This window comes from Brienomyrus brachyistius, chromosome 20, assembly GCF_023856365.1.
Source record: "Brienomyrus brachyistius isolate T26 chromosome 20, BBRACH_0.4, whole genome shotgun sequence".
NCBI classification, from domain to species: Eukaryota; Metazoa; Chordata; class Actinopteri; order Osteoglossiformes; family Mormyridae; genus Brienomyrus; species Brienomyrus brachyistius.
Window position 1 is genome coordinate 254,854 of NC_064552.1, and position 26,073 is coordinate 280,926.

At 47.7% G+C, this 26,073-nt stretch overlaps 1 protein-coding gene across 2 annotated transcripts; it reads left to right on the plus strand.

Moving 5' to 3' along the window:
• Positions 1 to 5,507: 5,507 nt before the first annotated feature.
• On the plus strand, positions 5,508 to 26,073 carry thbs2b (thrombospondin 2b). Of its 2 annotated transcripts, none has more exons than XM_048987167.1 (22): positions 5,508 to 5,615; positions 5,999 to 6,070; positions 6,323 to 6,876; positions 7,351 to 7,435; positions 12,516 to 12,739; positions 13,272 to 13,409; positions 13,790 to 13,883; positions 14,419 to 14,589; positions 16,031 to 16,207; positions 16,978 to 17,151; positions 18,325 to 18,452; positions 18,663 to 18,815; positions 19,829 to 20,047; positions 21,000 to 21,107; positions 21,436 to 21,595; positions 21,984 to 22,102; positions 22,429 to 22,663; positions 23,136 to 23,363; positions 23,561 to 23,832; positions 23,974 to 24,071; positions 24,193 to 24,332; positions 24,658 to 26,073. In XM_048987167.1, exons 2-22 carry the CDS (start codon positions 6,004 to 6,006, stop codon positions 24,663 to 24,665), a joined length of 3,552 nt encoding a protein of 1,183 aa, XP_048843124.1. In that variant the 5' UTR covers positions 5,508 to 5,615; positions 5,999 to 6,003; the 3' UTR covers positions 24,666 to 26,073. The 2 variants fall into 2 exon arrangements, with proteins under 2 accessions (XP_048843124.1, XP_048843123.1); XM_048987166.1 differs by having other exon boundaries at positions 5,541 to 5,726.

Genomic DNA, 26,073 nt, shown 5'->3' on the forward strand with positions numbered 1-26,073 from the left:
TTGAGTAGAGTAGAGATGCTGCATCAACGTCACTCTGCAAGCCAGACCGGCCTGTCTGCATGGTCTGAGCACAGCTTTTTAAATCGTGTTCCACCATCTGTTGGCTCACGGCTTGGATACCACATGGAAAAGAGCAGCATACTGACCAGCACATGTCAAAGAGAATGGATGGATGGATGGATGGATGAATGGATGGGACACATGCTGAATGATGGTATTGAGTCATACCAACATTTATCCTGATTTTACTAACTGCTGTATATGGTTTCCATTCACAAGAAGGTGGTACTAAATGAATTAATAGGAAAACACATTTCAATGATGCAGAATAAGGAGCTTCTGATTTAATTCTGCCAGGAACAATAACAATGCAGACAGTGGACAGTATCGTGTCACTATGAGTAACACACAAGGTGCACAAATCGAAGGCTGGTGATTTGGTTCCCACTACGTGTAATACCTGCATGTTGCCCCAATGTTTTTACAGGTTTCTGCCAGGAATTTGGGGTTTAATGTTTCTAAATTGCCCATAGTATATGATTGTGTGTGTATGTATGTGTGTTTGTATGTATGCGTGTGTCTGAATTTGCATGTGCATGTCTGTATATGTATCTGTGTTTGTATGTCTGTGTTTGTATGTGTGTGTGTGTCTGTATTTGTATGTCAGTGTATGTATATGTGTGTGTGTGTCTGTATTTGTATGTCAGTGTATGTGTGTGTGTGTGTGTGTCTGTGTGTGTGTATGAGACCTGTAATGCACAGACACGCCATGACCCTTGCTCAGGATGGGCAACTGGAAGATCAATGGATGGATGAAAATATTGATCTATTAAGTGAGGATAGATGTCTGGAAAGTTTGAGAGCCTGTGGCATGCCGGCCCCTGTAGTAATATAACAGTAAGCCTTTAGATTAACATCAAAGACACTGTGCAGTGATATAACGGAGAGCCTTTAGATTAACATCACGGACACTGTGCAGTGATATAATGGAGAGCCTTTAGATTAACATCACGGACACTGTGCAGTGATATAATGGAGAGCCTTTAGATTAACATCACACACACTGTGCAGTGATATAACAGAAAGCCTTTAGATTAACATCACACACACTGTGCAGTGATATAAAGGAGAGCCTTTAGATTAACATCACACACACTGTGCAGTGATATCACAGAAAGCCTTTAGATTAACATCACAGACACTGTGCAGTGATATAACGGAGAGCCTTTAGATTAACATCACACAAACTGTGCAGTGATATAACGGAAAGCCTTTAGATTAACATCACACACACTGTGTAGTGATATAACGGAGAGCCTTTAGATTAACATCACACACACTGTGCAGTGATATAATGGAAAGCCTTTAGATTAACATCACAGACACTGTGCAGTGATATAACGGAAAGCCTTTAGATTAACGTCACACACACTGTGTAGTGATATAACGGAAAGGCTTTAGATTAACGTCACACACACTGCTCTCCAGTACCACTGCAGCATGACGTCCTCAAACCACAAACGCATACATCAAATTCATTTTAGTGGTGTGACTTCACCCATTTTTGCCACCATCAATTAATCTCATAGAACTGAGATCATTTGAGAAATGATTTTTCAAACTTTGTTTTGGATGAACACTTTTTAACATCATGTTTCTGTTTTCATTGGACCTTTCTAATAGTAGAAGTCTTGGGTCTCTTAGTTACGGGCTGTTTTGTGTTTTCCTACAGTTGCTCTTGCTAAGTTCTTACCCCCCAAGACTGAGTTTATAGGCTCGAACACAATGACTGCACACAGGCTTGTGCTGGCTAGGGTTTGTCTCCTCAGTGCCCATGGTGTTAACGGTACTGACGGTCCTCCTGTGTCTGCTGCTCTGCTCCGCAAATGTGCGCATAGTGCTCCGTGTGAGTACATGCATGCACACAGATCCCGGAGGCAGCGGCGCTGGCCCCCTGCTCCCTCACCAGTGCTCGCACATTCCTCTCAGCTCATTTTGCCTCTTTATGACAGGGTATAAATAACGCAAGCTGCCATGGTCACAGAAACTGCCTGCTCAAGCCTGTCGCTGCCCTCTGGTGGCTCAGTGCGAATAACAGCACATCCAGCCTGCTACCACCTCCTCACTGCATGAGGCTGATCCAGCCACTGCCATGGAGACAATGCTCAGAGGGTAAAGCTCTGCATGTTCCACTTTCTGTTTTGCTTTTGTTGTATGAACAACTTTTGTTGTTTTGCTGTATGAACACATGTTGTAAGGACGAATGTTTCTGTGTCTGCGGCAATGCCCTGTTGCCATTTACCACTGTCTGTGAGTTAGACAGGCTGCACTGCATCTCAGAATTTATTTCATTTGATGAAATATTGCACTGGGAACTGAAACTGTTCTCGAAAATGCTTGGGGAGAATTTTCCAGACTGCTGCCTCGGGAAGAGTAACACGGTAGAGAATGTGTGGAAATGTCAAAGCCGTTCACGGTGCTGCTGAACACCGTCCATACACACTTCCTGGGCCAGGAGGACTTTTCCACCACTGGGAAAGAGGCTGTCAGCCTGGTGGAAAAATTCTTGCAAAACCAGTGGCTGGTTCCAGTGTCCATCGCCTGCTACATATACCGTACTGTTATTAAAATGCAATGAGCCAGTAAAAAGTAAAGTAAATATATCAAAACTAAACAATGTTTAAAGAGCCTCATTCCACTGGATGACCCACTTAATTTACACACACACATATATAACAGGTACAAAAGTTAAAATTAATCAATATCTGTGCTATCTCACAGACTAGTCTGGTTGAAATTACTGTCTTTATACTGTAAATCCCTTGGAATGTGTGATCTTATCTCTTAAATTCATAGGCGCTTATATCCTGACATAGTCACAAATTTCTTACAAGGCTAATTATTTCCAGACTACATGCCAGAGCCAGTGCTGGTCAGCACAGCAAACATCCAGCTAAACGTAAATGGGCTCTTTTAAGCTCACAACAGCATTCTTTTGTTTTTTCGACATGCCTGCTTCCTAGGATGCCGATTTTTTACATGCACCCCAAGAAGTCCCCAAGATGAATTTTACTGGCCCACAAACCCATTGGACCAACAGGAAAATGCCCGGAATACCAGTCCAGGCCAGTAACAAACCCCCAACATTATCCCGAAAAGGAAAAGCCATGTCCAGCACCATATTACCATATGGAATACCTACCAAACAAACCATACCCGACACCTTCATTATACCTACCAAACAAACCATACCCGACACCTTCATTATACCTACCAAACAAACCATACCCGACACCTTCATTATACCTACCAACAAACCATATCCGACACCTTCATTATGCCTACCAAACAAACCATACCCGACACCTTCATTATACCTACCAAACAAACCATACCCGACACCTTCATTATACCTACCAACAAACCATATCCGACACCTTCATTATGCCTACCAAACAAACCATACCCGACACCTTCATTATACCTACCAAACAAACCATACCCGACACCTTCATTATGCCTACCAAACAAACCATACCCGACACCTTCATTATGCCTACCAAACAAACCATATCCAACACCTTCATTATACCTACCAAACAAACCATACCCGACACCTTCATTATGCCTACCAAACAAACCATATCCGACACCTTCATTATGCCTACCAAACAAACCATATCCGACACCTTCATTATGCCTACCAAACAAACCATATCCGACACCTTCATTATGCCTACCAAACAAACCATATCCGACACCTTCATTATGCCTACCAAACAAACCATATCCGACACCTTCATTATGCCTACCAAACAAACCATACCCGACACCTTCATTATGCCTACCAAACAAACCATACCCGACACCTTCATTATGCCTACCAAGCAAACCATACCCGACACCTTCATTATACCTACCAAACAAACCATATCTGACACCTTCATTATGCCTACCAAACAAACCATATCCGACACCTTCATTATACCTACCAAACAAACCATATCCGACACCTTCATTATGCCTACCAAACAAACCATACCCGACACCTTCATTATGCCTACCAAACAAACCATAACCGACACCTTCATTATACCTACCAAACAAACCATATCCGACACCTTCATTATACCTACCAAACAAACCATATCCGACACCTTCATTATGCCTACCAAACAAACCATATCCGACACCTTCATTATACCTACCAAACAAACCATATCCGACACCTTCATTATACCTACCAAACAAACCATATCCGACACCTTCATTATGCCTACCAAACAAACCATATCCGACACCTTCATTATACCTACCAAACAAACCATATCCGACACCTTCATTATACCTACCAAACAAACCATATTCGACACCTTCATTTTACCTACCAAACAAACCATACCCAACACCTTCATTATTCCTACCAAACAAACCATACCCGACACCTTCATTATACCTACCAAACAAACCATATTCGACACCTTCATTATACCTACCAAACAAACCATATTCGACACCTTCATTATGCCTACCAAACAAACCATATCCGACACCTTCATTATGCCTACCAAACAAACCATATCCGACACCTTCATTTTGCCTATTAAACAAACCATACCCGACACCTTCATTATACCTACCAAACAAACCATATCCGACACCTTCATTATGCCTACCAAACAAACCATATCCGACACCTTCATTATGCCTACCAAACAAACCATATTCGACACCTTCATTATACCTACCAAACAATCCATATCTGACACAAAATGCCTACAAAAGAACAATATCCAAAGTCAGCATTATGGCATAAAAACAATAAAACAAAAATATTAATAAATAATAAAAATATTATCATCCCTACATAAACAATCCATACCTAATACTAATTAAGCTTGTGCCTAAAAAATTATCCATTGTTAACCTTGTGTCTACAAAACAAACTACACCGAATATTAACACTGTGCCTAAAAAAACTAACTATGAAATATTAACACTGTGGTTATAAAAACAAAACACATCCGATGTCAAGATTAAGCCTACAAAGACAATCCATGTCTACGGTCAGAATTATGTCTACAACATGCCTGTCTTGGTAAAAACTTGAGCTGCTGAAACATCATTTTAGCGTGTTTTAATCACACATTCTAAGTTACCTTTAAGACATTAACGCGTCGCATTGCAAAATTATTTCAGAAAATGTTCCGAACCGAAGGTATCTGCGCCATCAGTCACACACTTCCACAGTCAAAAATTCAGATCCATAAGTATCTGAATGAGCTGAAGTGCCTTTATCCTGCATGCAACAGAGCACCCCCCCCCCCCACCCGATTTCTCTCCATCTCCTACTTTTCTCTTTACGGTCCTCGCTTATTTCCACTAAAAACTATGCAGCGAAAGTAAGTTCTATCCATACACATCGCTTCGAAAATAAACCAGGCTCGGTTCAGCACGTTGAGAGCTGTAAAGTGAAGCAGCTGCAGACGAACACATCAGCCCTGGATTGACGGGCTCCAGCCCAGCGCTATATAAAGAGCAGCGCCGCGCCGCTCAGTCGCAGCATTTCACTCAAGCCTTCCGACTGTGGAGCGCTCTCGGACTCGTACTCACCGGTATCTTACCTACCTTTTATGACAATATTTTATTCATGTTTATTTTTAATTATCTGGATATTTGAAAATATATCAGGTTGTACCCATCTGAGGTTTCATCGTCTTGCTCAGGTAAAATTAAGTGCTTATATTTCCGAATGAATCGGTTAGCTTCACATTACAAAAACACATTTTTGAAATATGTAAACAGATCTTTTTAACTATAGTGATATTTCAAATGTGCATGTATTGTTTGGCTGGTTGGTTAATTCAGTTCACTGTGTGGTTGTCACCAGTTTCCGCTTCAATAACTTTTGTGATAAGCGCGATAAATGCGTTAAGGAGAGCCAAACTGAAGGTTTACGTGGCTCCGATGGTGCTCATTGGCCTTTGTTTCCGCGAAGGAGCTATGATTCTCAGGGGAAGCCCATACTGGCTGGCGGTTTTACTGCTTTGGGTTTCCACACTTGCTCAAGGTAGGTTTCTCTAAATGTGTTTTCTTCTTTCATCTTCAATGATGGGTGACTTTAGCTTAAGTTTTGCAATATTTTTAAGTCAGGTCATTTACAATGGTAGTAAGTTCTTATAGGTATCAAGAAAAACAGTAAAACAAAAAGTTGAAAATGACTAATGATGTCATCTGACATTCTATGGAATGTTCCGCTTAAGGAAAGTTCAAAGAATGTTCCAATGAGATCACTGGCTGCCTCCCCCCTCCCTTGCTGCAGATGAAGAGGTCGAAGACCAGACCTTGTTCGATCTGCTGGAAGCCAGTCACATCACACGCAAGACTCCTGGGATTAAGCTCTTCCGGGGCCTGGATGCGGACACCCCAGCCTACCGCTTCATCAGTGTGGAGCACCTGCCCTCTGTGCGTGCTGCAGCCCTCCAGCGTCTCCTACGTCAAGTCCAGAACAACGAGGGCTTTGTGCTGACAGCCACGCTACGGCAGGATCGGGGATCACGGGGCACCCTGCTCGCCATCGAGGGTCCAGGTGGCCGCCGGCAGCTGGAGATCGTGTCCAATGGACGCACCAACACGCTGGACCTGGTGTACTGGGCCGACGGCTCACAGAACGTAGTCTCCTTCGAAGACGTGGACTTGGCCGACTCTCAGTGGAAGAACGTCACGCTGCATGTGTATGGTGAGGCGGCCACACTCTACGTGGGCTGTGTCCTGGTCGATGGCTTCATCTTGGACATGCCCTTCTACGAACACCTCCGTGCAGAGGGCAGCAAGATGTTTGTGGCAAAGGGCTCTGTGCGGGAAAGCCACTTCCGGGTAAGAATGAGATGTGGCCTTCGGGGGCTGTCAGGGGGGCACCCGAGTAGAATGTGTACACTCTGGGGCAGTGCTTTTTTTTATCGTTATCACGACGTCACTTCCCTGTTGCTGTGGCTTGATGCAGTGGGTTGCACCCCCTGCCCTGTGACCCCCACTGGCGCCTGGCTCCTGTCCGCAGGGTGTCCAGTACATTCCTCAAACTTTCCTCACGTGTGTGGTCTGACTAATCTAATATCATCTAATATGTGTGTGTATTTATTATATGTAATTTTTCTATGTGATATGTGAGTGCATTTATCCTGGTTTAAACAGAATCTGTAATTTGAAGTTCTCCAGACATGCTTCTGAGTTTCCCACATCAAGGCCCACATGTTCTCAAAGCAAGACTCAGCTGCTTGTGGTCTGTAGTCATATGTGCTGTTTGCCGTGACACCATCAATGCCTCACAGCTGTTATTTCACGGCCCTCCAGGGTTTGCTTCAGAGCATACACTTCATCTTCGACACGCCAGTGGAAGAAATCCTGGCCAGCAAAGGCTGTGAGATTCCCAAGCCAGGTAAGAGGGACGGACACCTCTGAGAGCCTCACTGAACTTCAATCACAGGCCCTGAAGCATTTGGCAGTCTGTTAATCCTCTCGGATTGCTGCTTTCAGCTGGGCTAGCACTCTGGCACTGTCTTAGCAGAAAGCAGCATAGCACGAGAGCTGATGCACGTACGACATACAAAGTGCATCAAGACCTAGAGACAAAAATGCAACCAGCAGCATTGCATTGACACGTGCATGTGGCTGCTTCGAGAGACAAATGCAGCTTTTCTTAGTTCTCCTCACCTGCATCTTTTTTGGGAGAGGTAATCAAACAGTCATGCGCTTTGTGTCAATGTGTTTTGCTATGATGTCACCTTTCCTGGAGATCCCTCAGTCGTTTTGCCGAGTCTGGGCTGCAGCCCAGCAGGCCAATTGCAGGCTTTGCCACGCTAAGCGGCGGCTGCTGCATCGGCACTTTGCTCACATGCGAGCAGGCCAACATAAACATCCTGCTGCAGGCAGCCGTCACTCTCTCTCACACCGCATGCACACACACATACACACACACACACACGCGCACACACACACACATGGCAGCGAGGAAACAGACAGCTGTTTGGAAAGCTCATCTGGGATGTTTTCGTATTGTTTTTTCCTTTCTTTTTGCAATTTGTTCACCTGCATACTAAGCTCTGCTGTTGTAATGGACATCCTGCTTTCACTCCATGGGGGAAGAAGCTTTTTCCAGGACTGTAGTTCCATCCAGGTACCAGGTCAAAAGCTAATGCACCTGCAATTCTGTGAATACTGGAAGCTCCTCAGGCATCTTCGCAAAGCTTACCAGTGCTGGGTGTGCAATGTAGCATAAAAATTGCCCAGCTGAGTTTATTATGTAAGACTCCCTGCGTGTCACATTAAAACTACACACGTAGATTCAGAGACTTTGGATGGAAGTAATATTCTGTCCATGGAGAAGCATTTATGTGGATGTGGCTGATTTCTGTACCACCTTAATGGGTTCTTGTTCATCCACCATCCCGGCAAGTGCCTCTGCAGGCAGTAAGAAGATCGGCAGGGCTGCTTGTGTGCCCAGGAACTTGTCCTGTTTTCCAAAGGCCTCCCGGAACGCAGCAGCAACAGGGAGATAGTAAAACAGCCCAGTACGTGTTGGAAAAGCACTTGTGAGCCGCGATCGGTGGCAGGCGCCGCGTGAGCGCCCTTCATGCAGACGCTCATGTGGAGCGGTCACCCGATGGCACATATACTGTGCTTCTTCACAACCCCTCTCTCCTGACTCATGCTTCGGTTCACCAGGGGTTTCAATGCATCTACCAGATACTTTCTCAAAAACAGGAAAGTCATTCCAAGTAAGCGGACCAGACTGTGCCAAAGAGCTTTCTTCATTTATATGCCCCAGGACTCTCAGCAGCATTACAGCATGTGTGATTTGCTGCACTGCTGCCGTTGAACCTGCAGGGGGCTCCTTACTTCCAGGAAGATACAGAATATTTTGGTCATGTGCTTTGTTCATTAGGAACCAATTAATGACCCCCGTGTTCCATTATAGACCTAGCCCAACATGTCTGACTGAATTATGGATACAATCTCTGAAACAATTTGACAATTTTAATGACTGGCTTCTCTGCATATATTGGTTTCAGAAATTCATGGTCCATTTCATACTAATGTATGTATACATTTGGTTTGTTTCAGTCCATCCCGGACTTGAGTTGTCATTGGCCTGTTTTAGTCCATTTGGTCTCAGAGTGTACTAGTCCATCCAATGCTAACATTTGCCTCTTTAAATTGAAGTGTCGGTTTGGGCTCTGTGCGGTTCTGTAGCTTCGGACTCCTTGGGATCGGAAGTAACGGGGTGTTAGTGTCGGTTTGGGCTGTGTGCGGTTCTGTAGCTTCAGACTCCTTGGGATCGGAAGTAACTGGGTCTTAGTGTCGGTTTGGGCTCTGTGCGGTTCTGTATCTTAGGACTCCTTGGGATCGGAAGTAACTGGGTCTTAGTGTCGGTTTGGGCTCTGTGCGGTTCTGTAGCTTAGGACTCCTCGGGATCGGAAGTAACTGGGTCTTAGTGTCGGTTTGGGCTCTGTGCGGTTCTGTAGCTTAGGACTCCTCGGGATCGGAAGTAACTGGGTCTTAGTGTCGGTTTGGGCTGTGTGCGGTTCTGTAGCTTCAGACTCCTCGGGATCGGAAGTAACTGGGTCTTAGTGTCGGTTTGGGCTGTGTGCGGTTCTGTAGCTTAGGACTCCTCGGGATCGGAAGTAACTGGGTGTTAGTGTCGGTTTGGGCTGTGTGCGGTTCTGTAGCTTCGGACTCCTCGGGATCGGAAGTAACTGGGTCTTAGTGTCGGTTTGGGCTCTGTGCGGTTCTGTAGCTTCGGACTCCTCGGGATCGGAAGTAACTGGGTGTTAGTGTCGGTTTGGGCTGTGTGCGGTTCTGTAGCTTCGGACTCCTCGGGATCGGAAGTAACTGGGTCTTAGTGTCGGTTTGGGCTGTGTGCGGTTCTGTAGCTTCAGACTCCTCGGGATCGGAAGTAACTGGGTCTTAGTGTCGGTTTGGGCTGTGTGCGGTTCTGTAGCTTAGGACTCCTCGGGATCGGAAGTAACTGGGTGTTAGTGTCGGTTTGGGCTGTGTGCGGTTCTGTAGCTTCGGACTCCTCGGGATCGGAAGTAACTGGGTCTTAGTGTCGGTTTGGGCTCTGTGCGGTTCTGTAGCTTCGGACTCCTCGGGATCGGAAGTAACTGGGTGTTAGTGTCGGTTTGGGCTGTGTGCGGTTCTGTAGCTTCGGACTCCTCGGGATCGGAAGTAACTGGGTCTTAGTGTCGGTTTGGGCTGTGTGCGGTTCTGTAGCTTCGGACTCCTCGGGATCGGAAGTAACTGGGTCTTAGTGTCGGTTTGGGCTGTGTACGGTTCTGTAGCTTCGGACTCCTCGGGATCGGAAGTAACTGGGTCTTAGTGTCGGTTTGGGCTGTGTACGATTCTGTAGCTTCGGACTCCTCGGGATCGGAAGTAACTGGGTCTTAGTGTCGGTTTGGGCTGTGTACGGTTCTGTAGCTTAGGACTCCTCGGGATCGGAAGTAATTGGGTCTTAGTGTCGGTTTGGGCTGTGTACGGTTCTGTAGCTTAGGACTCCTCGGGATCGGAAGTAACTGGGTCTTAGTGTCGGTTTGGGCTCTGTGCGGTTCTGTAGCTTAGGACTCCTCGGGATCGGAAGTAACTGGGTCTTAGTGTCGGTTTGGGCTGTGTGCGGTTCTGTAGCTTCGGACTCCTCGGGATCGGAAGTAACTGGGTCTTAGTGTCGGTTTGGGCTCTGTACGGTTCTGTAGCTTAGGACTCCTCGGGATCGGAAGTAACTGGGTGTTAGTGTCGGTTTGGGCTGTGTGCGGTTCTGTAGCTTCGGACTCCTCGGGATCGGAAGTAACTGGGTCTTAGTGTCGGTTTGGGCTCTGTGCGGTTCTGTAGCTTCGGACTCCTCGGGATCGGAAGTAACTGGGTGTTAGTGTCGGTTTGGGCTGTGTGTGGTTCTGTAGCTTCGGACTCCTCGGGATCGGAAGTAACTGGGTCTTAGTGTCGGTTTGGGCTGTGTGCGGTTCTGTAGCTTCGGACTCCTCGGGATCGGAAGTAACTGGGTCTTAGTGTCGGTTTGGGCTGTGTGCGGTTCTGTAGCTTCGGACTCCTCGGGATCGGAAGTAACTGGGTCTTAGTGTCGGTTTGGGCTGTGTGCGGTTCTGTAGCTTCGGACTCCTCGGGATCGGAAGTAACTGGGTCTTAGTGTCGGTTTGGGCTGTGTACGGTTCTGTAGCTTAGGACTCCTCGGGATCGGAAGTAACTGGGTCTTAGTGTCGGTTTGGGCTGTGTACGGTTCTGTAGCTTAGGACTCCTCGGGATCGGAAGTAACTGGGTCTTAGTGTCGGTTTGGGCTCTGTGCGGTTCTGTAGCTTAGGACTCCTCGGGATCGGAAGTAACTGGGTCTTAGTGTCGGTTTGGGCTGTGTGCGGTTCTGTAGCTTCGGACTCCTCGGGATCGGAAGTAACTGGGTCTTAGTGTCGGTTTGGGCTCTGTACGGTTCTGTAGCTTCGGACTCCTCGGGATCGGAAGTAACTGGGTCTTAGTGTCGGTTTGGGCTGTGTATGGTTCTGTAGCTTCGGACTCCTCGGGATCGGAAGTAACTGGGTCTTAGTGTCGGTTTGGGCTCTGTGCGGTTCTGTAGCTTCGGACTCCTCGGGATCGGAAGTAACTGGGTCTTAGTGTCGGTTTGGGCTGTGTACGGTTCTGTAGCTTCGGACTCCTCGGGATCGGAAGTAACTGGGTCTTAGTGTCGGTTTGGGCTGTGTATCAGTCTATCAGTCATGTCACTTTTGGGCCCCGGAATGAGGCCCTTAATGTCCAGCTACAGGGGTACTGCAAGCTGACTGATCCTGCGCTGTGACCCCGAAGCTTGTGCTCACCTGTATAAGTGTCTTATGGAAAGGCAGTAACTACCCAGGTTTCCCATGGGATGAATAAAATATTTCTAATTTTAGGGATGGATTAAGTATTTGGGAGATTATTAATTCAGCAACAAGTTAATTTAGCCATTTTCTTTTATTTAATTTTAGTGATCAGTGGTCATTGCTGACACACCACAGCACACAGTGCACAACAACGAAATGTGTCCTCTGCTTTAACTCATATGTGACATGGTGACATAGCAGGGGGCAGCTAATTCTGCAGCATTGTTTCCAGTCCTCCCTTGCTTTCTGGGTGTGGCTGTTTTTGCCCAAGTCGAGCAGCTTTCCTCTGGGTACCCTGGTAGCTGAATGGCCCATTGTGTGTCATGGCATGCATGCTCTGTGATGAGCTGCTTGTTTCCCCTGCTGCCTGCCCCAGGCTGCAGGAGCCAGTGCCCATCAGCCAGTGCACACATCAGCCCAGATAAGCAGTTCTTGGATAAATGCATGTTAGGAAATAGGAAACTTCCTGCCACCAGAGTCCTAACACAGCTGACCTCTGTTTTCTGTTTTTCTTAAATAATATGATTGGCTGCCTGGCTCTGTGCTCGTTTGCCATGGCCCTGTGTGGTGGCCCTTTAGAACCGCAGCACCCTCTTTCTGCAGATGAAGCCAACGTAGTGAGTGAGAGCCTTGAGCTGGACGAGGCGGATCCCGGAATCGCCGGCAATGCCATCGCCCCCAAGGAGGACGCGACCACCCCAGCTGGCATGCCGGCAGGCTCCGAGCTCATGTGCGAGCGCTCCTGCGAGGAGCTGCACAGCCTCTTCCAGGAGCTGCAGGGACTGCGAGTCGTGGTGGGAAACCTCATCGACGGCCTGCAGAAGGTGGTGAGAAGCCAGCTGGGCCACAACAGCCGCATTACTGTAGCTGCTTGGCGTCATCATCCCAGTAAGGAGAGGATGCCAGTATGAAGCCACGAGAGTGTCACAAGGCTGACTTGATGTTGTATACTCGACTCTGTGTACTCCAGCCAGTAGGGCCTGGCTTAGATGATCTTCAGCTCAGACCCAGCCCTGTATATGAGGTTGCATGTTAGTCTGAGAGCTGTGGGGAGTGTCTTATTAACAGAGAAGAGGCCATCTCACGCAACTCTTTGCTGCCATATCTGGTGCCCAGAGGCTGCCTTACGTGCCTCCACATGCTCTGTGTAGCCATCAAGCCTTTAGAGATCAGGGGAAATGATATATTTACAGGGTTGCTTCAGTCAGCAGAAACAAGCAGGTGTGTCAAGAGCCTCAGATTACTCAAGAAGAGAGTATATCCATACACATGTAGTGCTGATAACTGACTCCAGCATAAGAGATGAACTCATATTGAACATGTGTGTGTGTGTGTGTGTGTGTGTGTGCATGTCTTCAGACAGAGGAGAACAATCTCATGAGGAAGACCCTGGCAAAGATGAAGACTTCCAGTGAGCAGATCTGCTGGCAGGATGGCCGACAGTTCGAGGACAAGGAGGAGTGGGTGGTGGACAGCTGCACCAAGTGTACCTGCCAGGTCAGGGGCAGGATGGTGGGGCAGGGCAGGGTAGGACAGTGGGGGATGAGGCAGTGGCAGGGGTGAGGCAGGATGGAGGAGGAGCAGGTGGTGGGGCAGGTGGTGGGATGGGGCAGGAGTGGGGCACGATGGTGGAGGAACAGATGGTGGGGCGGGGCAATGGAAGGGGTGGGGCAGATGGTGGGGGAAGACAGTGGCAGGGCAGATTGGGGGGTGGGGCTGTGGCAGGGGTGGGGCAGCTGGTAGGGGTGCAGGATGAAGGAGGGGCAGGTAATGGGATGGGGCAGGTGTGGGGGGGGCAGTAGGGACGGGGCAGGTTGTGGGGGGGCAGGAGCATACTACGGCATGAGTCTGACTTAAATGCTGTTTTTTGCCTGCAGGATGGGAAAGTGGTCTGCCGTCAAATCATGTGTCCTGCGGTGGCCTGCGCCAATCCCACCTTTTCCGATGGGGAGTGCTGTCCCACGTGCCTGCGTGAGTCCAGCATCTCCTACTCGGCAGTCCTCTTCATAGCTGTCCTTTGTGACAGCTTGGTCCTTTTCCGCTGCAACTCTTATTTCCACATTCACTGCCATTTTCTTTTGATCTGTTGTGCTTTTTCTGAACTGCTTCTGCTGTGCCAGGTCCCTAAGTTTCCCCTTCAGTTATGTTCCAATAAATATAATTTAAAGAAAAATATGATTGTCGTAAGGCTTACCCCTGCTCTAGGAATCGGACAACTTTGACGAATGACACTCCAGCTGGGAAGCTGCTCATCTTCTCCGTGGTTTTTTTTACCCACCCACTGAACCACAGGAGCTCTTCACATTTACTGCATGTTGATCCCTTAAGCTGTGCTCTGAATATTTCCCTAACTACAAGGATTTAAAAACAGCTGCACTTCAAAAGCGCACACGAGATGCTGCACATGTAATGTCATCGTGAAGTCCCCACTGGTTTCAGGGAGAACACTGAGTCATCTCACACGCCCCAGCCTCGGTGCCTAAATCCTGCCCATATGTTTGCCCAGCCAATGACGGTGATGACGGCTGGTCACCCTGGTCGGAATGGACTGAGTGTTCGGTCACCTGCGGCTCAGGGACACAGCAGCGTGGCCGTTCCTGTGATGACAGCAGCAATGCCTGTGCTGGCCCTTCTATCCAGACACGCCGATGCAGCCTCAGCCGCTGTGAGAGCCGTGGTGAGTTGATGTCAGCATGTTGCCTGCAGATGGGCTGCCAGTTCAGATTCAGCTAGTAGGCCTTCAGTTTGCACAGTGGCTGCACAGCTGGGCAGATGTGTGTATCCTAGAACAGTGTCCTCCACCCCAGCCAGGATCAGGCAGGAAAGGTCCCTGAGCAGCTCCACCCAGCAATGCGTCACCCATCTTTGGCTGAGGGTCACACTTACTTTAGAGCTAAGGAATGTGTTTAGTGACTAGAGTGCTTATGATGCTGCTGATTGTGGTGAGGAGGAGTCTAAGTCCTTGGAACAGTATCGCATGTTACACCGATGACTTTTGCATGACCTTTATGTAACATACAGAAATTAAACTTAAAATTCTGTTAAACGCAGTCAGGACCAGCAAACCCCAGGGTGCACTGGATAATGGAAGGAGTGGTGGAGATGGTTTAGGTCAGCTTACTCCAGTGTACACTGGCTGATGGATGGGGTGGTCAAAGTGGTCTAGCTCAGCTTACTCCAGTATTCACGAACCGATGAAAGTTGGAGGTAATTCAAGCCGGCTTACTCCATGGTGCACTGGCTGATGGAGGGGGTGGTGGAGTTGGTCTAGGTCAGTTTAATCCAGTGTGTACTCACTGATGAAGGGGTGGTATAGATGGTCTGTTGACCTACTCCAGTGTGCACTGGATGATGAAAGCTAGAGGTGGTTTTGGTCAGCTTACTCCAGTGTACACTGGCTGATGGAGATGGGTGGTGGAGGTGGTCTAGGTTGGCTCTGGTGTGTACTGACTGATGAAGGGTGGAGGTGGTTTATGGCAGCTTACTTTAATGTGCACTGGCTGATGGAGGGGGTGGCGGATGTGGATTAAGTCGGCTTACTCCAATGAGCACTTAATAATGAAAGGGTGGATGTGCTTAGGTTGGCTTACTACAGTGTGAACTGAGTGATGGAGAGGGGTGGTCGAGGTGGTCTAGGTCAGCTTATTCTATTGTTCATTGGTTGATGACGAGAGAAGGTGGTTTAGGTCAGTTTACTCCAGTGTGCAATGGCTGGTGGAGGAGGTGGTCTAGAACAGGTTACTACAGAGTGCACTGGCTTATGAAGGTTGGAGGTGGTTTAGATTGGCTTACTCCAGTGTGCACTGACTGATGGAGAGGGGTGCTGGAGGTGGTCTAGGTCAGCTTGCACTTTCCACAACATAAGCAGGGAAAAATGTTATGACGTATTCTAGTTTTTTCGGCCAACTTCTTACACAATCTGCCTGAATCATAAAGTCATAATCAGCGGCCAAAAAACACAGAGTTTTGTATAGTTTTTATTCCATTTCCATTCCCCTGACCTAATCAGTAGAACTATTCTGAGAGTATGAGCAGATGAGGCCGAGCTGGAGCTGAGTCTCGCATACACATGGGCCATATTAAGGCCTTATGCTGCTAACTGTGTGTTGCTCTGTCAGTCCGACAGGATGGTGGGTGGAGTTTGTGGTCACCATGGTCCTCCTGCTCAGTGACATGTGGCGAGGGCCAGGTTACCCGCATCCGGCACTGCAATGCCCCCATGCCTCAGAGGGGGGGCAAAGACTGCCAAGGCACTGGCCGGGAAACGCAGAGCTGCCAGGCGGACCCATGTCCCAGTGAGTATGACGGGGCGCAGGCTGTCAGATAGGTGCACACAAACACACAGGGGCACCAGCTGCCAAAGTAGAGCCGCAGGCCCTCTGACATGCCTACAGTAAGGGCACGGGGCCGAGGACAGAGCCAGCAACAGGTGTGGCATTCTGGAAACTGGATCTGTGAATGATTGTGGGTTCACAATCCCACAGGTAATTTCCATTATGTCCATTAGGCCAGTATGCAGTTGCAGTTTGCACCTTTAGCTACATAACTTAATAAACATCATGCTGTATCTGATAAAATAAGCAAGAAAACAATTATAAAATGACTGTAATTTGCTTGCCTGTTACCATTGGTCAGTCAGCAGCTATCATTCAATGGGACATGAGCTATGACCTGTAGTGGGGCATTTATCCCTCAGACCTGACTGGGCGACTGGGGACCCTCCCCATGACAGGGCCGTCCTGTCCCCCTGCAGCAGCGGGGTATGCAGCCCGATCATGCTCTGAACCTTTTAGCATTAACCTGATCATTAGCAACCATTGTCTGTTCATCTCATGTGTGAACAGGCTGTGTGGACAGGATTTCATTTATTTCCTATTCAATTATGACGGCACGGCATACAGTGAGTTTACCTGGCAGCTTGCCAGCTTTGCTTCTCTTGGAGTCCCATCTGGAAGCCTGATGTTGATCCTGCTCTCCACCTTCTCCACTTCTTCAATCCTGTCTCACCTCTCACCTCTGTGCCCCCTCCTCCGTCCCACTGATTCATCTTTGTGTTGACTGGCAGTCGACGGTGGGTGGGGTCCCTGGTCTCCATGGGCAACCTGCTCGGCAACCTGTGGGGGGGGTCTGAAGAGCCGTAGCCGAGAATGCAACAGCCCACCCGCCCAGCATGGGGGCCGAGGTTGCATGGGTGAACCCAGTGACAATGAGGTCTGCAACAGGCAAGAGTGTCCCATAGGTAAGAGAGCCTGGCCACACTCATACCTTTGATCACACCCCTTAACCTGTTGGTAAGAGCCTGTCCACATCCATACCACTGACTACACCCCTTAACTTATCGGTAACAGAACATGGCCACATCCACACCCCTGACCACATCCCTTAACCTATCGGTAAGAGCCTGTCCACATACACACCCATGACCACACCCCTTAACCAAGCGGTAAGAGCCTGTCCACATCCATACCACTGACTACACCCCTTAACCTATCAGTAGGAGAACCTGGCCACACCCACACCCCTGACCACACCCCTTAACCTATCGGTAAGAGCCTGTCCACATCCATACCACTGACTACACCCCTTAACCTATCAGTAAGAGAACCTGGCCACACCCATGACCACATCCCTTAACCTATCAGTAAGAGCCTATCCACATCCATACCACTGACTACACCCCTTAACCTATCAGTAGGAGAACCTGGCCACACCCACACCCCTGACCACACCCCTTAACCTATCAGTAAGAGCCTATCCACATCCATACCACTGACTACACCCCTTAACCTATCAGTAGGAGAACCTGGCCACACCCACACCCCTGACCACATCCCTTAACCTATCAGTAAGAGCCTATCCACATCCATACCACTGACTACACCCCTTAACCTATCAGTAGGAGAACCTGGCCACACCCACACCCCTGACCACACCCCTTAACCTATCAGTAAGAGCCTATCCACATCCATACCACTGACTACACCCCTTAACCTATCAGTAAGAGAACCTGGCCACACCCACACCCCTGACCACACCCCTTGCCTTCTGACCCTATCAGTAATAGAGCCTGGCCCCATCCACAACTCTAACCACACCCCTTACCCTCATATTCTATCAGGAAGAGAGCCAGTCCACACCCACACCCTGGACTACACCTGTTTAGATCACTTCCGTCTATCTAGTAGACATTTTTATCCAAAGCGATATACAATTGACAAAGCAGGATCAGAGTCCCTAGCCATGCAGAAGCACCCAGTGGTGAAATCACTCTGCTAACCCAGGGATTTCAACTGGTGACATTCTGATCATGAGCACAGACGTCTGACCCCCAGAGCCATACACTGCCCCAGAACAGACCTTCCACACACCTCTGACAACACTTTAGATCATCATGTCCCCATTTATTTCATAGATGGCTGTCTCTCAAACCCCTGCTTTGCTGGTGTGGAATGCCATACTGATACCGAAGGATTCTGGGAGTGTGGTCCTTGCCCTCTGGGTTTCCGTGGCAATGGTACCTTCTGTGAGGATGTGAATGAGGTATGTATCCAGGGCAAGAACCACAGATGCACCTTGACAACCAGCCCAGCATCATCCATTAAGTCAGCATAGACTACGGTCCGCAGGGCCGTCTAGATACCCTCTACAGCTCTAAAGCACTCGCCCTTTATAATAGTGTCACCATCGCCTGCCTACTGTTACAAATAAAATGCGATATGATGGCCTTATTGGGCCCCTGTGTCCCCACAGTGTGACATGGTGTCAGACCTGTGCTACAAGGTGGTCGGAGCTGAGCGCTGCATCAATACAGAACCCGGGTTCCATTGCCTGCCGTGCCCCCCCAGGTACAAGGGCACTCAGCCATATGGCTTGGGGGTGGAGGCCGCCAAGAACAGCAAGCAGGTCTGCATCGCTTTGACCCACACCTGCTTATATCCTGGTCATGACAGCACACACCTGCCTCAGATTATAACCCCTCACTACTCCTCTTATCGTCCTTAGAGTGTAATCCCTTGAAAGGACCTCCTCCTCTCACTGTTCCTCTTATACTGCTTAGAGTATAATCCCTTGAAAGGATCTCCTCCCTTCACTGCTCCTCTTATGCTGCTTAGAGTATAACTTCCTGCGAAGGCCTCCTCCCTTCACTGCTCCTCTTATACTGCTTAGAGTATAACTCCCGGAGAAGGCCTCCTCCCTTCACTGCTCCTCTTATGCTACTTAGAATATAACTCCCTGAGAAGGCCTCCTCCCCTCACTGCTCCTCTTATACTGCTTAGAGTATAACTCCCGGAGAAGGCCTCCTCCCTTCACTGCTCCTCTTATGCTACTTAGAATATAACTCCCTGAGAAGGCCTCCTCCCCTCACTGCTCCTCTTATACTGCTTAGAGTATAACTCCCGGAGAAGGCCTCCTCCCTTCACTGCTCCTCTTATGCTACTTAGAATATAACTCCCGGAGAAGGCCTCCTCCCTTCACTGCTCCTCTTATGCTACTTAGAATATAACTCCCTGAGAAGGCCTCCTCCCCTCACTGCTCCTCTTATACTGCTTAGAGTATAACTCCCGGAGAAGGCCTCCTCCCTTCACTGCTCCTCTTATGCTACTTAGAATATAACTCCCTGAGAAGGCCTCCTCCCCTCACTGCTCCTCTTATGCTACTTAGAATATAACTCCCTGAGAAGGCCTCCTCCCCTCACTGCTCCTCTTATACTGCTTAGAGTATAACCTCCTGACAGGACTGCCTCCCTTCACTGTTGGTCTTATAGTCCCATTTTAGTCAAGAAAAATTGAATTATGGGTCATTATATTTGACAATAATGCAATATACTTAAAGTATCATGGTGGCTCAGACCAAGAACCGCAGTATCAAAGTTGGAGCTGAAGGCCATCATACCCCCTCTATGTTTTCACCTGCAGGTGTGTGAACCGCACAACCCCTGCAAGGATGACACCCACAGCTGCCACAAGTCTGCCAGCTGCATCTTCCTCAGTCATTTCAGTGACCCCATGTACAAGTGCGAGTGTCGGATCGGCTATGCCGGTGATGGCTTCATCTGTGGGGAGGACTTTGACCTGGATGGCTGGCCCAACCAGAACCTGGCATGTGGGGCTAATGCCACCTACCACTGCAAGAAGGTACCATGACCGGAAAGATTGGAGATCTGAGAAAAACACAGAGAAGTGCACTTTCATCACATGTGCAGCAACATTTGCTCCTTAACATGCTTACAATGTGCTGTCAATTGACTGTATATCATCCCAAGTTTCTAATACAACCCCTAAGAAGGGAGGGAGCATCCTCAGCCGTATGTTATAGCCCCTAAGAAGGGAGGGAGCATCCTCAGCCGTATGTTATAGCCCCTAAGAAGGGAGGGAGCATCCTCAGCCGTATGTTATAGCCCCTAAGAAGGGAGGGAGCATCCTCAGCCGTATGTTATAGCCCCTAAGAAGGGAGGGAGCATCCTCAGCCGTATGTTATAGCCCCTAAGAAGGGAGGGAGCATCCTCAGCCGTATGTTATAGCCCCTAAGAAGGGAGGGAGCATCCTCAGCCGTATGTTACAACCCCTAAGAAGGGAGGGAGCATCCTCAGCCGTATGTTACAGCCCCTAAGAAGGGAGGGAGCATCCTCAGCCGTATGTTATAGCCCCTAAGAAGGGAGGGAGCATCCTCAGCCGTATGTTATAGCCCCTAAGAAGGGAGGGAGCATCCTCAGCCGTATGTTATAGCCCCTAAGAAGGGAGGGAGCATCCTCAGCCGTATGTTATAGCCCCTAAGAAGGGAGGGAGCATCCTCAGCCGTATGTTATAGCCCCTAAGAAGGGAGGGAGCATCCTCAGCCGTATGTTATAGCCCCTAAGAAGGGAGGGAGCATCCTCAGCCGTATGTTATAGCCCCTAAGAAGGGAGGGAGCATCCTCAGCCGTATGTTATAGCCCCTAAGAAGGGAGGGAGCATCCTCAGCCGTATGTTATAGCCCCTAAGAAGGGAGGGAGCATCCTCAGCCGTATGTTATACTAACAGTTTTGTCATCTTCTTTCCTGGAGACATGTGTGCCTCTAAAGCTTTTTGGTCTCTCCATCAAATTTCAGGACAACTGCCCACATCTGCCCAACTCTGGCCAGGAGGACTTTGACAATGACGGACAGGGTGATGCCTGCGATAGTGACGATGATAACGACGACATTGTGGATGAGAGGGTGTGTTTTCACATGCCAGCAATTCCACTTCTCAAAGGACCTTCTTATATTATCTTGTGAAACGACCCCTTCTTCTGGGCTGACCTTGGTTACAGTCCTGCTTCATTATTTCTTGTTAGATGTGGTTAATGTTGATGTCTGCTAGCTTCTTCAGTAATGTCCTTATGGTGTTTGTTGGTTACTATAGTTAACCAGTCACCATGTCCTGTGAGATGTGTGTAATTCTCCAATCGGCTCAGTCCTAATAAAATGAGTGTCTTTGTTTTTTCTCTCGTCGTCTGAGAGTTCAAAATCATGTTTGTAATTTCCACTAACATGATCCCTCCAGGACAACTGCCCACTGCACTACAACCCACACCAGTTTGATTATGACAAGGATGACGTTGGTGACCAGTGTGACAACTGTCCGTATGAACACAACCCTGCGCAGACGGACACGGACAACAACGGGGAGGGTGATGCTTGTTCCATCGACATTGATGGAGACGGTCAGTTTGCTATCTTCTGATTACTCATTTATTGATTATGGTTACTAAGCTAGAGTGGCACAGTGGCACCACTGAGGCCAGGGTGTGAGTCTCCCCCATGGCTACATGTATGTGGAGTTTGCTCCAGGTACTCTGGTTTCTCCCCACAGCCCAAAGACATCCTGAGGTTGACTGGAGTTAGCAAACTGTGTGTGACTGATGTGTGTGTACCCTGTCTTACAACTTTCGTCTGGATGCTTCTACCTACTGAATTTGGTATAAAATTAAAAAAAAAAAAAAAAAAAAAAAAAAACGTAACAGAACTCAAACCTTGAATACTCTTGAGTGAGTGACTGACTCGCCATGAATTTTATCAACCTGCTCATGTCTTTATCCTCCTCTTCCACAGAGATTCTGAATGAGCAGGACAACTGTCCATACTTCTATAACACTGACCAGAAGGATACTGACTTGGATGGTGTGGGTGATCAGTGCGATAACTGCCCACTGGTTCACAATCCAGGACAGGTAACGATGTCGGGGTATGACGACATTTTAACAGACATGAGCTTAGATTTATTTTGATGCTCCTTCATGATAAAATTCTTGTCTGTTTATGACTCTGAAAGTGTAAGAGAGCCTTTTATCAGCAGCTGAAAGCAGTGAAGCTGCACTTTCCCATCAAGTCACTGCTGCAGTAGCAGACAGTCTTGCTTTGACATTCTCTTACCACCTGGGCAAATGCTCCAATTTCGCCCTTAAAACCTATTGTGAAACAGTTACTTATTACATCAAACGACAGGCTGACATCAAACAAAAGACAAACTAACATTGGATGGCATCGCCCCCTGCAGGCAGACAAGGATAATGACCTTGTGGGAGACCAATGTGATAACAACCAGGATATTGATGAGGACGGCTACCAGAACAACATGGACAACTGTCCCTACATCTCCAATGCTAACCAAGCTGACCATGACAAGGATGGCAGGGGAGATGCCTGTGACCATGATGATGACAATGATGGGATCCCTGATGACCGAGACAACTGCAGACTCGTGCCAAATCCAGACCAGCTGGACTCGGACGGTGAGGAACAGCATAATGGGCCAGGAGAATGACGTGCATGAGCAGGGCTCAGGAAGGAGCGTGTTGAAGAGCAGGGCTGAGGAAGGAGCGTGTTGAAGAGCAGGGCTCAGGAAGGAGCGTGTTGAAGAGCAGGGCTCAGGAAGGAGCGTGTTGAAGAGCAGGGCTCAGGAAAGGGCGTGTTGAAGAGCAGGGCTCAGGAAGGGGCGTGTTGAAGAGCAGGGCTCAGGAAGGAGTGTGTGTAAGACCAAGGCTCAGGAAGAAGTGTGTGTAAGACCAAGGCTCAGGAAGGAGCATACTCTCACAAAAGTGACAAATTGTCTTTGCAGTCAAATTGTCTCTGAAATGAAACTGGCTGGTCATAAAGCATGTTTTGCCAGTGACTTGCTGTTAGAATTGGGAGGGGGAGTGGGCTTCTTGACTGCAGTATGAAGGAGATGTCATCCCAAAGCCTTTTTCTCCCTACTGCCCTCAGGAGATGGCAGAGGAGATGCCTGCAAGGATGACTTTGACAACGACAGCATCCCTGACATCCTCGACGCCTGCCCAGAGAACAATGCCATCAGTGTCACGGACTTTCGCAAGTTCCAAATGGTTCACCTTGACCCTAAGGGGACGACACAGATTGACCCCAACTGGGTGGTGAGAAACCAGGGCAAGGAGCTGGTTCAGACAGCTAATTCTGATCCTGGCATTGCTGTGGGTGAGTTCATGCTGACATGCAGATGAAGGTGAACTGATAACTGCTACTCGGGAGTGCAAATGGCTGAGAAATGGGGCAGCACGTCCCCACAGCCACAGCTTGCCCAGGGCAGCTTCTTCCGCTGAATGACATGCCTGCTTAGCTGAAACCCTGATGCTAAGTGTCCAAGCTCTGATATCGTTATGCTCACACAACAGGCTTCGACATCTTCAATGCAGTGGACTTCAGCGGCACTTTCTACGTGAACACGGATCGGGATGATGACTATGCCGGCTTCGTTTTTGGCTACCAGTCAAGCCGGCGCTTCTACGTAGTCATGTGGAAGCAAATCACACAGACCTACTGGGAGGAGAAGCCCTCTAAGGCCTTTGGCATTTCCGGCGTCTCACTCAAAGTGGTAAACTCCACTACGGGCACTGGCGAGAGCCTCCGGAACGCGCTGTGGCACACAGGCAATACCAAGCAGCAGGTGGGCAAAGTTAAAAAAAACTCTCATCTTTGCCATGTTTGAAGAGCCTTTCGTCTTGGCGACTCTTGCAGTTAGACATGTTGGTTGATTAGTCATGTGGTGGATGTTTCATGGCTTCCTGGTTTCTCTCTCTATGAGCAGGTCCGCACCCTCTGGCATGACCCCAATAACATCGGCTGGAAGGATTACACCGCCTATCGCTGGCATCTCATACACAGACCCAAGACCGGTTTCATTAGGTACCGAGCCGCTAGGCAATATTTTGTTCATTACCCTTCCTGCTTAAAAACTATGCTGTTTAACCACTATACTACCTATATTAACACTATATTGCTCAACTGCTATTGTCCACCTTGACAGGGTGGTGGTTTACGAAGGAAAGCAGATCATGACCGATTCTGGTCCCATCTATGACAGAACCTTTGCTGGGGGAAGACTGGGCCTCTTTGTCTTCTCCCAGGAGTTGGTCTTCTTCTCAGACCTGAAATATGAGTGCAGAGGTGAGATCGACGCTATCGCTATTAGCCAAATTCCTCCTCTTCCTATTGTTATGATGTTTTGGTGTCAGGGGTCTGTTTCATGAAGCAGGATTTCTTGCTTAGCTTGATAACTGGTCAGATTTGAGGTGCCCCAGTTTAAATGGCCTTTATTTCCGTTCACTTATATTAACTTGCATTTAGTCCAGGTTAATCTGGCAGTGTAAGAAATCCTCATTTGTGAAACAGGCACATTTACTCCAAGCAGATGAACATTCACAGCTAAATAGTAACTTATTTTAATGATTACGACTAGTGTTTTCATTCTGTTGGTTTTCTCCCTTTGCAGACATCTAGGTCCTGTCAGCTGGAAGTGGGGTTTTCCAGCCGCAATCACCATGCTTACAAAGTCACACAAAGGACTGAAAATGACCCGGGGCCCAGTGCTGCAGCTCTGTTCTCGGTCTGCATCATAAAGATGCAGCGATGCACAGACCACGTTATCATGTTGTAATACATACTCATTGTCCACCGCCACCTCAACCTATGACGTTTTTATAATCCTCAGCACCTACTCCTGTTCCACCTAAGAAAGCAGAAGCTGATGTTTCCAGTAATAATCCAGGCAGGACAGAAGCCTTCAGCTCAGAATTTCATAAGCCTGCAGTAACTATACTCTAAATTCCATTATACATAATTTTTCTACAAATATATGCCTGGAAGAATTATACATTTTTTTTTTACTAAACTTATTACCATTTTGATGCTATAAAACCACCTTTCTGCAATTTTTTTTTTCCAGATTTAATTGCACGGTTGTCTACAAGTTGCCATTTTTATTTTTAACAACTGCCAACTGCCACATTGCACCCATAAACGACACGGTGAAATTCACTTAGTAACTGAGGATTTCCTCATTAATGCAGAATCACAACATTCCGTTTTGATTGCACAAGTAGCTTTTGAAGGTAATCATTTTCTGTTACTTTGAATGAGTACTTTAAAAACATGTTATGTTCTGTTTTTAGTAAATTTCTGATTTTTAATTTTAGGATTGACTAAAAAACAAAGTTTGCTAGCTTTTTATATTTTAATTGCTTTAGAGGGATAAGATTGTATTATAATTTCTTCTGTAAATTATTCACGTTTCGCCTCAGATGTTGTTTTAAAATTAGACACCAGTTGTATATAATTATTTATTTGTTTACACTGACAAAATTTTAAATGAAATGCTAAATGTCATTATCCAAATTTGCCCAAGCATAACAATAAGTGGTGCGGCATGCAGTGTCCTGGTTTTACATTTGCTGAAATGGCTTCTAACAAGTATATTATCTGAAGATATGTCCTCCTCTTTATGGCGCCTTTACCCTAAATCAATGAATTATGGATTTGTTGAGGTTTCACTGTCATTTTTTTAAAGTCATATTTAGAAAAAATAAAAAAAGACACTCGCTTGGATCAGATTATGACGTGATGAAATCTGATCTCCCCAGGCTTACTGACGCAGTTTTGAGCTTCCAAACACCCCCTGCTGGGGGCTTTATAGCATGTTGAAGCTGAGGGGTTCGGTTCCCTACCGGCCGGATCGCGGAGCTCATGTTTATGCAGACCCCGCTGGGCTCTACAAAACCTGCATTCTCCCTAAGGTTTAATAACCACGACAGTCTGCTTTCTCTTTCTGTCAGATTTCAGCGGAAACCAACGACCGTATGTAACAGGAATGAAATTACACTGTTTCTCAAATAAACCTTTTTTTCCTAGA